General features: G+C 47.0%; 1 protein-coding gene across 2 annotated transcripts in view; it reads right to left on the bottom strand.

Moving 5' to 3' along the window:
* Positions 1 to 16,017, bottom strand: part of LRRC1 (leucine rich repeat containing 1) — a 129,351-nt gene that overhangs the window by 1,621 nt on the left and 111,713 nt on the right. For both annotated transcript variants that reach the window (XM_070456673.1, XM_070456674.1), the window contains 3 exons: positions 10,000 to 10,115; positions 2,236 to 2,408; positions 1,376 to 1,512 (listed from right to left, as the gene is read on the bottom strand). In XM_070456673.1, the coding sequence (XP_070312774.1) occupies positions 1,376 to 1,512; positions 2,236 to 2,408; positions 10,000 to 10,115 (426 nt within the window). The remainder of the gene's footprint in view (positions 1 to 1,375; positions 1,513 to 2,235; positions 2,409 to 9,999; positions 10,116 to 16,017) is intronic.

The following is a 16,017-nucleotide window of genomic DNA, read 5'->3' as shown; positions in this document are numbered from 1 at the left end:
TTGGAGCTACAAGCATTTATCAACTGCTTCAAGCGGAAGGAAGGATGAAAATGCTGTCTACAACTTATCTCGCCAAGATGGAAGGGTTCCTTTCAGGATAAAAGAATACTTAGGAAAATATGAGATGTGTTAAGACAAAAACAAGGTTTCACGAACAGTAAGAAGAATAATAAAAGACTTACAAGATATAATGGGGGGTGGAGGAAGGAAAAAGAAAAAGGGGTCAAAAATTCTAAAATTAAAATCACTAGAATGTTCTACTGTTATCTGAAGGCCTTCTTCAACCCATGAGGCACAGGAGGTGAAGGAAAAAGGAGGTGAGAAAGGATTTCTTTTCTAATTCACCTGTTTTATATTAATATTTATATGACCTGCAGAAGAAAATTCACATTTTTTCCTAAAAGACCACGGGGCTGGAAGTGAAGTAACAGGGTATGGACAATGCTTTAAAAATTACATTATTAAAGATGCTATGTGCTCCTCTGCTCCTCAAACAGCACCTACCTCTCTTCAGTGAGTCTGAGGAAGGGCCATCGAAGGTTAACAACGGCAGGCCAGAACTCAGACAGCGAGTGGCTGGCCAAACAGTCCTGCTCTAAGAAGCCGTGACGTAAAAGTAAAGAGCCCTTCTGGCTGGAGTCATTTTGTCATGCTTAATTCCTACTCTGCCCTCTACTACTGTAAGTCAATAAAAGTCCACCTGCGGACAGCTGGAATAACAAACTACTGCCTGGCAGTAATCTGAAAACCTCCCTTTGTCTTGGGGGCAGCAAGTATTCCCTCTGAGCTCTGCTTATGAAAATCTCAATTAGCGTCAGGAAGCTCAGAGGCCAAAGTCAACTTGCAGGAAGGCTCACAAGTTGTCTCTGACTCAGCCGAATGGCAGAGACACATGTCGAGGATGGAGGCAAGTCGGGCTGAGTGGTCCTTTCAAACCTACGCCTGATTCTGTGCAAAAGCCGGTAAGGGAATCCTACGAAGGTCCCACGCTCTCCTCAAGCTCAGCTGCACAGCTCAACGCAGATGAGTCCGCACAGCAGAGCTGCACATGGTGGATCGCTGAGAACGAACGACGGAAAAGAAACACTTCCCAACTGCTTTTTAAGAAAGCAGAGGGGGCATGAAGGGAAACCGTCACAAAGAAAGAAAAAGAAGCACCCACACCCTGTTCAAACAAACAAACAAATCTAAAAGTCCCACTTGCTTTACGTGCATTTGGTGAACCAGGACCTTAGAAGTATCTAGCTTTTGCCTTCTAAAAAAAATGCTTAAATACTTAAGGCAGAAAGGAGGAAAGGCTATTTGAAAGTAAGAGGGCTCTTTGCCAGGCGCCACTCTGAGCCTCCGCGAACGCCCAGCAGCCCGAACCCTGTACCGTTTCGTGGTCATCGTCGTCCTTCTCGTCGTCCAGAAACCGGATGGCGCTGACCCGGTTCACCGCCCGCTCGTTCCAGGCTTCTTCTGACACGTCGTGCACCAGGCTCTCCAGGGCGCCGCAGCGGGGCAGGTTCTCTGCCGGACAAAGACCAGGTCAGCAGGGCTGCCGCGGCGAGGTGGCCCTGTCTTTCCAAGGATGCCTAATTCTATCTGAGGTCACAGCTGCTAAATCAGTGTTTACCATTTCATTCCAGAATATCATCATGACTCACAGACCTCTTTTTCAAGGTTCTTTCTGACACGCTCACTTCAAAAACTTCCTCTTGACAGTGAGGTGGCCACACATGTAGGATCTGGTCCTTTTCTTGGCCACTCACCCTGCACTGTCCTCTTGGGGTCTTCACATCCCTCTAACCAGTCTGGGGTCAGTGAGGTGCCTCCGTTTGCCTAGAGCCTTCTAGACTTCTTCTATCAAAACCAGCTCTCAGCAAAGGCTTTGAGACAGCCACGCCACGTGACTGTGAACGCTTTTTTAAAAGCACATATGATTTACAAAACAAAGGTACAGTTACTCAAAACAACTCCCTGGCTTAAAAATGCTTTGCTGGAGACCATCAATGCTAATCCTCCAAACTGTCTGCATGAATTTGAAGGGACTTTTATCTCTTTTAGGAGGACATATGTGCATTTTCAGCCTTAGCTAGAATTCAAAACCAGAAGGCTATTTAAAGAATGCCAGGCGTGATACACAGGTGTGAGCATGTGTTCTGCAAAGCCCCGTGGTCGGGAAGCGGCCTTACGGATGGGCGGGAGCCGCTGCTAACTCTCGGGGCCAAGCGAACCAGCCCTTCAATTCACCTTGGCAGGTAGGTTCAGAAGGCAGCTGAGGAAGTAAGACACAGGTGAGGATCTTCTCCCCGGTGGTGTGGTCGGTGTCCGTCTGGAACGTGAGCAGGGGCTGGGCCTGGTTGTCCGATAACCAGAGAGCCTTCAAGTTCAAGGCAGTCAGCGATAAAGGCAGGTGCGACAGCCTTAATGAAAACACAGGGAGAGGGTGGGTGCTTACCATCTGTAATGAAATCAAACCTTGTCCACAAAAGACAAAAGTTCAACAACTGCTTCCTGAGACTGGGTGCGGGATGTGAAACGGTGCTGTTTATACTGAGACATGCTGGGTCCCCTTTGCCAGGAAATGCTTCGGGGGGTGACTGTGTTGCCTTTCCCTGCCATCACCTCTCTCTGGCACCTCGAGGCCACACGCCAAAAAAATTAGGAAGTTACAACACACACTGTTTACTCTTAGGCTAGGAAAGTGAAAGTCATTCAGTTGTGTCTGACTCTTTGCGACCCCATGGACTATACAGTTCATGGGATTCTCCAGGCCAGAAGACTGGAGTGGGTGGCCTTTCCCGTCTCCAGGGTATCTTCCCAACCCCAGGATAGAATCCAGGGTCTCCTGCATTGCAGGCGGATTCTCTACCAGCTGAGCCACCAGGGAAGCCAGCCTCCAGGTGGGTTTGGGAAGCCAGTGCACTTATGGAAGGACCCAGAAGCTGAGCTCTTCCTGAGTCACGCTCGGCAGGGCTGCAATGAAGCTGTGCAGTTACCTGGGCCCAGGAGCACCTGTAAGTCGGGATGTGAGGGAGGCTGGGGTGCTGAAGAGCTTAAACCACAGTTAAAGATTACAAGCGTTTTTTCATGGCCTCCACTTGCTCTCTCCGGGGAGATGATTTTAGGTGTTCCATTTCAGACTTTAAAGTTTCTGAAAGCTCCCACTTCTCAGACACCTACGTGATCATTAATTTCCACCTCAGATGGCTTCAGTTTCAAAGGGGATACACTTTAAAAACTGTAATGCAACTCCTCAAGATTAGTTTTATATTTATGTCTGTACAAACACTTGACCAGTGAAATCTATGTAGTGGAGACTGTTAGCAGAAATCAAAAGTACTTGATAGCTAGCAAAGGCCACTTGCACAGAATATCTCAGCCAGTGGTGATCTTGCCCCCAGGGGACACCTGGCAATGGCTAGAGACATTTTGGGGGAGGGTTTTTTTTTTTTTTTTTGGCCTCGCCATGTGGTTTGCAGGCACTCAGTTCCCTAACCAGGGACTGAACCTGGCCCCTGGCCCTGGAAGCACAGAGTTCTAACCACTGGGTTGCCAGGAAAGCCCCTGGGAATGCTGCTGCCATATCGAGGGGTGCAGCTTGGATGCTCCCAAACACCCTACAATACACAGTCCCGCAACAAGGAGCCATCGGCCCCACACGGAAGGATGCCAAGTGCAGGGCTGTGGTAAAAGTCAATGCTTCACACACATCACTGATCCACGCTGAAAACACCTGAACCTCTGCAGATGCCACGGATTTAAGGTTTAAAGAACTGAAGGTTATACCTGATCAAGTATTTTTACTCTTAAGGATGGCTCCATGGATTAAATGATGGTTCTACCATAGAAGTGATTTTATAAGTTAAATTAAAAATAAGTTAGATAAAAAACAGACTGATCACAGTCTGTTATCTACAATGTGACACACATTTTCTCCGAAGAAATTTCTGGCCCATTAGTTCTGAAAGACATTACCTGACACTGTGTATCCTGGGGTTCTTTCTTCTATGAAATGGTACCTCCATCTCCACTTAACATACATACAAGAGCCCCCTAACGTCTCACCAACAGATTAATACTCCCTTATCAGATATATTTTGAATTGACAGACTTATGGGAAATAAACTAGAACTCTAGTAAGAGCAGTTGGACTCCAATAGTATAAGACGAATCCAAGTAAAAGGTAAGCAGAGACCAGCTAAGTTATTTTAGCGGATGAAGTTAAAAACGACCAAAGAAAGCAGTGAGAGTACTAACAAACTTTCCATAAGAAGAATGAATACATTTTCGCAAACGCCTTCCCTTGTCCTATTTACGGAGGTGAGAAAATATTTTCTTTTCCTAATCATCCAGGAAAGGCTGATCCACCCAGCACACACGCAAGGGGTGTGGTGCTGGGTAAACGTAGGGAACCATGCCCACAGCGGAGTGAGGTTCTCGAGTCAATGCAGTGAAACCTACCTACATTAAAGGACCCAGACAGACTCCACGTGGTGTCCCAGCCAGCAGTTTACTAACGACAGTCAAACTGGGTGGGAGATCCATGTTTTTAAATCCCAGAATCCACCCAGTGCAGGGACGCACATACACCATCAGGATGGCCAGGGTGGGGAATTGGGGGGCACAGCTGCTTACAGCCCCAGCTCCCCTTTTTCTGAGGCAGTGGTTCCTTGAGGTAGTTTGGAAGTGAAATCTCTGTGCTTATTTGTATAAGCTTCAAACAATCTCTCATCTGACCAAATGCCGTCACACGTATGCTAAACGCAAGGAACTTGAAGACGCAAGGCAAATATCTGCCGGACGCTATGATGGGGATTTTTAAAAAGAATACCTAATTCACTACAGGCGCTTAAAGGACATCAAACCCTCTTTCATGCCACAGAACCCAAGGATAATTTCTTCTGTCCCTATTTCTTTTTTGAGTTAAGCTAATATCCTCTGGAATGTTTCAAGGTCTTGGGCAAGAAATCTATAGTCAGCATCTCTGCTTTTAAGAGCATAAAGAAAAGAGTAAATCGAGGCTCGAAAGCTGGCATGACACACAGATCCTGAAGCCATGGTCACTGTGCCTTCTCAGGCTAATAACTGGCTTCCCAGCTAAAAGCAAAAGCAAAGGTATAAATAAAAGGCAACGCGGAGCATCAGTAACAGCTGCTAAGGATGACAAATCGTATCGTAAGAGCTAAAGTAAATTACTAGACTCCACAGCTACAGGTCTGAAAGTCACATGCCACCAAGCCAGGGAAGACGGATACGTGGTCTAAAACACAGGTTTTCCTGCAAAGCATCAATGTACCAGCTTGGACACGGGGGCTACCAGCCAAGCACACACCACACACACGAGCTCGTTCACACGTGTCTTGTGGACGAGGTGTTCCCAGTGCAAAAGGGGAAAAAAAGCCTCCGCTCCCTGCCCAGTCTGCAAACAGACTGCGGGCTGGGTGGCCCCGCGCTGACGCCCTGCAGCCTGAGGGGAAAGACACACACTGCCCTGCTTCTCTGGGGTGAACAGACCAGACACAGGCCAGAAGCAGAGCTTAAATATGCAAAATCTATGTATATATTAAATATTAGTATAGACATATGTTTTCTATTTAAAAAAATATATATATATGTACATATTCCCACTTTCCAGCAGAGTTAATATATTTTTGGTTTATTCTGGTACCTTCCGCTGACTACAAGATCAACATAAGAAGCCACAGCCCCATTTGTCCACATCACCATGTTCCATTTAGGACCACATCCCCTAAATAAATAAAAGAAACAGAAAGCCTACAGCTAATATTTACAGCAACAGTACAAGGACTAGAACAAATGAACAACCGTATCATGAGCTTTTCCTTTTTACGGACCTCAGTGACAAGTCCAGCCTGAAGTGACCTTCCCCACCTCTGATTAGGACTTTTTTCTTCTTAAAGTCACTCAGTCGTGTCCGACTCTTTGCGACCCCATGGACTATACAGTCTATGGAATTCTCCAGGCCAGAATACTGGAGTGGGTAGCCTTTCCCTTCTCCAGGGGATCTTCCCAACCTAGGGATCAAACCCAGGTCTTTCGCATTGCAGGCGGATTCTTTACCAGCTGAGCCCAAGGGAAGCCCAAGAATAGTGGAGTCGGTAGCCTGTCCCTTCTCCAGTGGATCTTCCCAAGCCAGGAATTGAACCAGGGTCTCCTGCGTTGCAGGCAGATTCTTTACCAACTGAGCTGTGCGGGAAGCCCCTGGTAGCTATGAGGAAGCTATGAGCAGATTAGGACAGCAGTTGCTTTATCCCATTTATTTAACAACCAAACGTGGTTGACTGATGAATGTAATACTAACTTAACCGACGGCTGAATGGTACTTACAATTGACTGTTTCATCTGTTTGTTTCTTCCTACTAGAATTGTTAGTTTTAAGCAAAGTTTTCAAAAGTGTTTAAAGACACATAGAGACAGAGAACACAATCAGTGAAAAAACTGTCAACAGTGCCAAAGTATCTAAAGAGAAAGCCTCCGTAACCTCGGGTTTGCAGTCGCCCTTCCGGGGAACCACTCCATTCTCTGGAGTTCTCCGCAGGTAAGACGTTCTAAAAACAAGAACGAGGGCACCAGGCACCGGGCACACGCACTCAGCCCTGGGCATCGTGGGTCACAGGGCGGAGACGCAGTTCATCCTCTAGCGGCTCAGGGTTCCATGGTCTGGCTACACTGTTGGCTTGCATTTTGTCTTTTTATATTTTTTCCAGCTTTATTGACAGGTAACACTTTGTAAACCTGAGGTGGACAGTGTGATGATCTGATGCACTTACATATACAGTCAGTTCTCCGTGTCTGAGGATGCAGGACTCACAGATATGGGGTCCACTGTACTGCGGCATCTAACCTAAGGGGCTGGGCACTTGCAGGCATCTGCCCCTGTTGGTACCCTGGTCAGAGCAGGGCCCTGAAACCAATCTCCCCAAGGATACAGAGGACAACGACATTGGGAAATGATTGCCTAGTAGGCTTAGGGTCTCCATCTCCTCCTGTAATTACCAATGTGTGCATGTGTTGGAGACATTTAAGATGGACTCTCTCGGCACCTCTGAAGGATAGCGTACGGTGTTACTCACTGCAATCACCTGCTGTATGTTAGACTCTCACAGAGGCTTCCCCTGCTAACTGGAAATGTACGCCCTCCGGCATCTCATTTCCCCCACCCGCTGGCCCTTAGCAACCACCACTCTACTCTGTTCCAGCTTGTTTAGATTCCACAAATCAGGGAGCTCTCACAGTATCTCCCTTTCTCTAACCTATCTCTCTTAGCAAAATGCCTTCAAGGCCTATCCATGTTGTAAACTGGAGAAGGAAATTGCAACCCACTCCAGTATTCTTGCCTGGAAAACTCCATGGACAGAGGAGCCAGGTAGGTGCCAATCCATGAGATCTCCAAGAGCCGGACACTACTGAGCAACTATGCACATGTTGCAAACGGAAGGATTTCTGACCTTCTCGCAGCTGAGTAATATTCCACTTCCTATATATGAAATATAAACACACAGGCACACACCACATCTCCTTCATCCATCCATCTGGCACTGCGGACGCTGTTTTCACATCTTGGCTACCGTGAATAAAGCTGCAGTGAACATGGGGGAGTAGATACCTCTTTGATATCCTGTTTTCTTTTCCTTTGGGCATATGTCCAGAAGTGGAATTGCTGGGTCATACAGCAGTTCTGTTTATAAAAACTTATTGAGGAAAAACTCCATGCTGTTTTCCATAGTGGCTGCACCAACGTGCATTTGCCCATAGTGCACAAGGGTGCTCTTTTCTCTGCCAACACATGTCATCTCGTCTTTTTGACAAAAGCCATTGTAGTAGGTATGTGGTGATATCTTATTTAGTCTTTTTAATTTAATTTTTTGGATTATGAAATTCAAAGGTACGAACTATTTTCCCATTGACAGCCCTGGTTTGCAGTATTTGGCATTAGTAATGCTTTGAGGAAAATGCTCAAATACCCGATTTTGTGAACTTGGTGGACAGTCTCATGGGGAAAAAGCTGAGAGTCAGGGACCTCTGTGTCCTGGGCCCACATGACTGATACAAGGCACCTCCTCTGTTACTGGACCAGGAGACTTCGTGCTTTTGTTTCCAAGTGGCATTTTAGCATTATCCTTGCTATAATTTTTCCTATCAAGCGTGTCAAAGAAGGTTTCTAGGAACGAACGTGCAGGGTCCCTGTGCCATTTGCTACTTTTATATGCTTGGGAGGAGAGGCAGAAACTCCTGTGGTGTTTGGTAGGACTTCCCATGGTGTGACATCTCTGCAAGCTGAAAAGCTGACATGGCAGCCTCTTTTTTATGAGCTTCTATACCGATACTTTAAATAAGTAGTCATTAAATATGTTTAATAAGCTTGAAATCTGGTTATGAATCTGTATATACCATGGCCCAAATGCACACTTAACCCGCTCAGATGACAGCTGTGGCACTCAGCTTTTCAACTGGGTTTTCTTCACCCTGGCCCAGGCGTGATAAAAACAGAACTTTCCCTTCTTCTGAGAACTGGAGAATGGGGACTCCCCTCGTGTGAAAAGCAGTTTTCAGATGCCAGAGTCATCTTTCTGCTTTAGAATTAGCGATGCAAACGCATGCTCTCCAGAGTAGTGAGTTCTCCTGCTGCAGGATGAACACAGGAGGGAGGGAAGGGGGACCTTCTCCTGGGAGCTCAGTCCAGGCGGAAAGTCAACATCCAGCTCTAGCTAATCCCGAGATTCCAGTCACCAGTGAGTGGCTTAAGCATCGATCATGATGTCCTGAAAGCATCAACTTAAAAACGGTGAGCAGTTCCTGAGGCCATAACTCATCACCAGACTCCCCCGTGTCCTGCTATTCGTTTAGCTCTGCTGCCCACGATTAGCAGGAGTGATAAATTGTGGCCCGCGCCTGACCCGTGAGCAGCGAATCTCTGAGGACACAGTGCCCCAGACACTCCTCAAGTCACCAGCATTTACCCCTTAGGAACACTGATCATCCTCCCCCCAGCTCAACACTTTTCCGTCTAACACTCGAAAGCATTTTTTAAATTCCTCTTCTTGGCAATGAAGCCTGTGACATCAGGCACTTTGCAGTGGCCTGCCAGCTATTCTGCAAAACTAACATTTCTAATGTTTTCATTCAGTTAACAAATATTGGCCAGGCATCTCCTGAAGGGACAAATCACAATGACACACAAACCATCGCATGCACTTTAGGTAACTTTCGCTTTTGCAGGACCGCACATAGGTCAACAGGCAGTGATCACTGGGATAATCCAGAAACGCAGACCCGGAGAAGAGAAGTCTTCCCGGAGAGGGGCATGACGGAGAAAAGATAAAGGTACAAAGACAGAGAAAGGGTCGGAGGTGGAAAGAAGAGCCTGGGTAGGAAAGTGCAGTGCTGTCTGCAGTGATGAAATCAGCTCAGAGTGGTTGAAACTACTGCAAGTTACAGGCTGGTGAGCATGCCGGCAGGCCTCTGACCCAGAACCCAACACAGACTGGCTGCTCTCTAGGTTTTGTAGACTATGAAGCACTTGGTAATTCTGACATCAGCTATGGATGGCCTCGCCAGCAAAGTATCCCCGAGTACAATATTGTTCACAAAGTCAGGGGGTTCAGAGTCACGGGCAGAGCAGAGCAAGGCTCCAAGCTACACTCTAGCTCAGACTCATTGGAGCTCATTTTTCAGATGAGGAAACCGAGGCCCAGGGTGATTCATGGAAGCCAGTTATAAAAGCCAAGACCTAGGTCTCCCCCCGCTTCCATTAGCGTACTGCCAACCAAAACCCACGTTTCCAGCTGCACCCACGGTACCCTGAAAGGATCCCAGGCGCCGGCAGCCCTGACCTTGTCCCCGCCATGGGCTCCATCACTCCAGCTCCCAGGATGAGAGCTTCCAGGCCTGGCTCACGTGTCTGATCCATCAGAACACGCTCTACCAGGTGGAGCGAAGGCGAGACGGCAGAGGCTGGGCTGGAGGACCGTCTGCTTGTCTCAGGCTTACCTGTTCCCTGCCACGTCCAGGACGTGCAGCTCGGCCGCCCGGGACACCTCCGCGGGGATCCGAGTCAGCCTGTTGTCACGCACACAGAACACAGTAAGGCTGCAGCAACCGCCAATCTACGACAGGAAATGAAACACGACTGTTTTCCAGGCTGTTCTGGGATATGGGGGTGGGGCTGGAGGGTCCTTTTCATCATATGGCATGAAAAAGATGCACAAAATTCTATCACGCAACTATTAAGTCTCCCTGATGACAAACTATGATCAATTCAAATCATACAAAACATTGAGTAACCTGATAAAAATCTCTGCAAACATTAAACATTCATGTTCTCAATGAAGCCAAGAAAATAAACAATACAGTTCAAAAACTGCATTCTGAATGGAAAGTCATTTTATCTTTCAAATATGTTAACCAGATGACACAGTCCAGACACATATATAATTTGGTAATATGGAAGTTTAAGAATTCTAGGTTAGAAAAGAATATGAAAAAGCATAAATATATATACATATGTATGTATAACCATGTTGTACACCAAAAACTAACACATTGTAAATCAACTATACTTCAATAAAAAGTTAAAAAAAAAAAAGAATCCTAGGTATTAAAAGTTAAGCCAAAGATGATACCCACACACACACACACACACACACAGTTTTCAAGACCTGCCCACTCTATTAACTTCAGTGTTCCAGTTTATTTTTAAAAAAGAAAAAAGAGAGACATCTGAGAGACGATACATTGATTTCTATCACACATCTTTGAATAGCCTTTGGTCATTCACAACTTAATTTGATAAATTGATTTGCCTTTGACAAATGCAAAATCAACCATTTTTTAGCAAAAAGTAAATTATGTCAGCTATGACCCACTGAGCAAACTCTGGGAGATAGTGAAGGACAGGGAAGACTGGCATGCTGCAGTCCATGGGGTCACAAACAGTCAGACACGACCTAGCAACTAAACAACATAACCTGCTGCTAAAAGCATATGTCAATATCTGCACCCACACCAAATCTGACTCCCTTTTTTTAAAGTAACCAGCTCTAAGATAACTGAGCTCAGTATGAGTCTGGTCTTCACGAAAGAATTCACTGCCTCTCTTGAACAAGTTGGCTGTGGCTTCTACAGACAGGAAAGCCGAGCCAAGGGGGTGCAAATCCAGCCCGTCCTAGACACGCCACCCCGCGGGCCTGGGGCCATGCTCCACTCTGCATGCAGGCACTGTCCTGACTCAGAGCGGCTGCTGCGAAAGGGCTTCTGAAGGGACCTATTGATTCCGGCACATGGAAAAGTACTCCAGGGCCTCACGCCACAAGAGGAGCAAGACACCTGGGTCTTCATCAGTGTCTGAATATACCTTCTGCCCTTTCCTTTATTTATCTCTGTGTTAAATGTCCGTTTAGACCTTAACAGAAGACACATTTATGAAACTTCTATATAATCCCTTTCATGTACAACTTATTATACCTTCCCTCAGGAGTTAACATAAAGATTTTGAAATACTGTATTTAACGACAGCACGTATCCGTAATGAATGCATGAGAAAACACAGAAGAAAACAGGCCTGAATTCCTCTCTGAATACCTGGAAGCACCCCGGTATGTCGTGTCCCCTTGATTCTCAGTATCTGCATTTCCCATCCCGGAAAAACTCGTTTGCCCACTGTCCTCCACAAGACAGCGGGGACTGATATTTCTCGTCACACTATTTCTTATAGCAACACCCTTCTGTCGTTTTCGAATCTTACCGATCACCCCTAATTAGCGAAAACATGCTCTAATGTTTCTGGGACACACCACCGTCCCAGAAGCCCTGGTCAGCACCAACCCATTGCATTCCTAGTCCACGCAACCCTCTGAAAGATCGTCTGACAGGCTGTTTAGTTTGCATGCTTACATGTAATCAGAGAGCCTGGCCGCTCATCTGCCCAAGGGAAAGAAGCCCAGCTACCCACCAACATTCCTCATGAGGGTATGCTCACACACTTGTGTTTGTTCACCTACTGCTGAAAGGCTGGGCCGTGAAGTTATCATCTGCCTCCATGTGCAGCAACTGGAGACCACAGAACTCTCTTCTCTGGCAAGAGTCACTGTGTCTGATGTTGTGTAGATTTCGTGTCCTAAGAGAGGCGTCAGCATCTCCCCGGAGCTGGGTGTTCTTCCCTTCCTTGAGGAAGGGATCGGTTTTCCTCAGGTGCCCAGGCACCTTGGGAAAGGAGATGGATCAAAACCAGGGATGCCCTGGAGCAGGTGAGGAGTGACAGGACCAGATCTTCCCTGATGAATCTGGTGATCCCAAAAAGATCAACCCACAGGGAAGAACACCCGGGGTCCCCAGGGGCCCGGCTCCGCTCCACGAGGATGGGGACCCGCACTGGGTCTGCGAGGAGGGGCAGGCACACCGCGTCCCGCTGGCTCTGAGGCAGGGCTCCCCTGCACTCCGGGGAGGGTGAGTCACATGTGGGACCCTCCTGCTGAGGGATGAGGTCCTGGGGGTGCACAGAGCTGAGACTGTGGCGGCCTGGGGCTGCACTGGTGCTGAAGCCGCCCGCTCCCTGCGCCAGCTGGGTCTCTGTATCAGCAGGGCTGTCCGCGGTTGGATACACCACCTCCACACTTCCCATGTGTACCACATGCATATACCATCTACTCCTCAACAATCATTAGCTAATGAATGTGAGTCAGAGAGAGCCGTGAACAGTGTCCATGCAATGAAACCTCTGCACAAGTTCACGCCCTTAAGGACTTTGGGGTAAAAGATGGGAAACTTGGAGGGTGTGCACTGCCTCTGTGTTCATGGTCTGTGGTGTATTTTTTTCTTACTTCCCCACTCTGATCTCACACCACTGGAGAGGTCGGGGGAAGGAAGGCAGTGTATCGGGAGCCTCAGGCGCCCTGGGTCGCCAAGGCGGAGAGTGGCCTCTGAGCCCCACCGGCCACGTTCTGGGGAAAAGAGCCCGCCTGGGCCAGCCTGCGAGGGCTGCCTGATCGAGGAAGACACCAGCACACCGCTTGCACCTCTGTGTAAGCCCCTGGGAAGCGAGGGTGCGAAGCTTCAGCTTCTAGAAAAGATAACTGGACAGTTAAAACCATGACTCAAAAGACGGGGTTCTGCACAGACGTCAGGGCAGGACGCAGGCACCGGGGCGGGGGGTGGTCTTTGGGGTCACACAGACCCGCAGTGGGATTTAGGCTCCGTCCTAGGTCCTGTGGGGTCTCACGTGTTCCTTCAGTGAAAGTAACAGTAAGCATTAGGGTGAAGGGAGCCACCAGCCACCGCCCCTATCCGAGGACCCGGCCTGTTGCCTCTGCCAAGTAAACAGAGCTGGTGTTTTTCCGAGAAGGTCAAGGCCCAGGCCCGAGTCGGGAGGCAGTCCACACCTGAGCCCCTGCCACATCACTGGAACTTTACCGAGGCCGCCCACCGCGGCCCTGGATGCCACAGAACGCACTCGGGTTTCGGCCCCCATGATGGGGCCTTGGGGTGACATTTCTTATGTGCACAGGAGTGAACAACTGCCCTGAGTTCAGGACTGTGTTTTGCAACATTCACATGTATTTCTGCTTTCTCTTTCGGGTTCAGGAGGCAGAGTTTACCTGCTTCTTAGGGGTCAACAGGGTAAAATGTCTTATCACTTAGGAAGCAGAGTCGCTGTTTAAGTAACTAATCACCAGTTACATAGAAGGCTGACATTTTAAAACCCCTCTAACCTCATAACAGCACACCAGGATAACAGCACCACAGAAAAGAATACAAGGGTCTGGACTTGGATTTTCTGAGAATTACAGAACGCAGCTGAGGACACTTACTGTGTTCTCCTAATTCAAGACAATACCATCCTTGACTCTTTGGCACTGATCTGATCCACCTCAAGGCAATGGGACCTGCAGATCACGTAGCAAACCTTGGGTCAGATCAGCTTTCCCTGAGTATTAACTGCCTGCAGGTGACAGCTCAGAGGAGACCATCAGACAGACTGCCGGGCTCAAAGAGAAAGGCTGTATGGGTCACCTTTGCCCACATCCTGCCCCGAATGGAAAGGAACTTTCATTTTCCTTCAGTATCTCCCTTTTGATATATTATTGTAGCAGGACTGAACCCATACTTCACCGGCAAGAGGGAAAATGTACAATAAGCAAAATTGGGTCAAAATTCCATGTGAAAAGAAATAACATGATGTGTAATTTTAGAAACCAAAGGCTATTTTTACCTTTCCCAACATCATCTGTAGCATATTATTCAAATGCTCCCCACTCCAGAAATATTTGGGAAAACGTGTGGTTTTGGGACTCCCTCAATTGTTGGACCACTGACATCAAAATATCCACTGACAGCGACAGTATTCTTCTAATTATAAAAAAAGTAACTTAGGTGACTGGAAAAATAAAAACCACACACACACACACACACACACACACACGACGGCGTGATGAGAAAACAACTCAAACCAAATCCTGCCACGGAGGGATAATCAACCTTAACATTCGGAGGTGCCAACGCCAGGCATCTGTGGTTATAAGCATGTACTTCAACAGAATTAGGACCAGCTGTGATCTTTATGCACCTTTGTCTGCATACCAGAATGCTTTCCCACATCATTATGATTCTACCAATTTTACTGACCACTTAGTTATTTCCTTCTACAGATGGATCACAGATTACTTAGCATATCACCCTTTGAGACACTGCTTATTAGTTCTGCCATTTCTCTGCTGTGTGACCCTGGGAAAATTACTTAACCTGAGTCTCAGCTTAGAAATCTGTTGGATGTAGATGATTATTTCCTCTACCTAATAGAACTGTTGTGAAAATCAAACCAGACTTAGCCTGAGGGCACCTGGCACATGTCAGCTGCCCCTGGACATGCTCAGCACGCTGCTTGGAACGTGTTAGACACTTCTGTGTATAATGGGAGAAAGAAATCTTGTGCATGCCTCTCAGTGTGCATTCCTGATTGCTGTCTTAGGATAAATTCCTACAAGTGCAACTACAGAATCAAAGTGTATGCACATTTTTTAAGTTTTTAATAACGCTGCCAAATTCCCTTCCAGAGACACCATAATAATTTATACTTCCATGATAACAGGTAGTTCCTGTACTCTCATCAATATTAGGTATATTATTCTATTTTTTAAATCTCAAACATTTGACAGGTATAAATGCTTTGATTAACATGATGTGAATAACTGTTGCTGTTGCTCAGTTGCTCAGTGATGTCCAATTCTTTGTGACCCCACGGACTACACCACGCCAGGCTTCCATCACCAACTCCTGGAGCTTGCTCAAACTCATGTCCATCGAGTTGGTGATGCCATCCCACCATCTCATCCTCTGTCTTTCCCTTCTCTTCCTGCTTTCAATCTTTCACAGCATCAGGGTCTTTTCTAATGAGTCAGTTCTTCATATCAGGTGGCCAAAGCACTGGAGCTTTAGCTTCTACATTAGTCCTCCCAATGAATGTCCAGGACTGATCTCCTTTAGGATGGACTGCTTTGATCTCCTTGCAGTCCAAGGGACTCTCAAGAGTCTTCTCCAACACCACAGTTCAAAAGCATCAAGTCTTTCGTACTTAGCCTTCTTTATGGTCCAATTCTCACATCCATACATGACTACTGGAAAAACCATAGCTTTGACTAGACGGACCTTTGTTGGCAAAATAATGTCTCCACTTTTTAAAATGCTGTTTAGGTCTGTCACCGTTTTTCTTCCAAGGAGCGTCTTTTACTTTCATGGCTGCAGTCACCATCTGCAGGCATTTTGGAGCCCAAGAAAAAAAAAAGTCTGTCACTGTTTCCACTGTCTCTCCATCTATTTGCTATGAAGTGATGGGACCGGATGCCATGATCTTAGTTTTCTGAATGTTGTGCTTTAAGCTAACTGCTTCACTCTCCTCTTTCACTTCACCAAGAAGCTCTTCACTTTCTCCCATAAGGGTGGTGGCATGTGCATATCTGAGGTTTTTGATTTTTCTCCCAGCAATCTAGATTCTAGTTGTGAATAATGATTTCACAT

The sequence above is a fragment of the Odocoileus virginianus genome, chromosome 27 (genome assembly GCF_023699985.2).
Source record: "Odocoileus virginianus isolate 20LAN1187 ecotype Illinois chromosome 27, Ovbor_1.2, whole genome shotgun sequence".
In the NCBI taxonomy this organism is placed as follows: Eukaryota; Metazoa; Chordata; class Mammalia; order Artiodactyla; family Cervidae; genus Odocoileus; species Odocoileus virginianus.
Note: the sequence above shows the minus strand (reverse complement) of the source record. Positions and strands in the feature narration are given on the sequence as shown.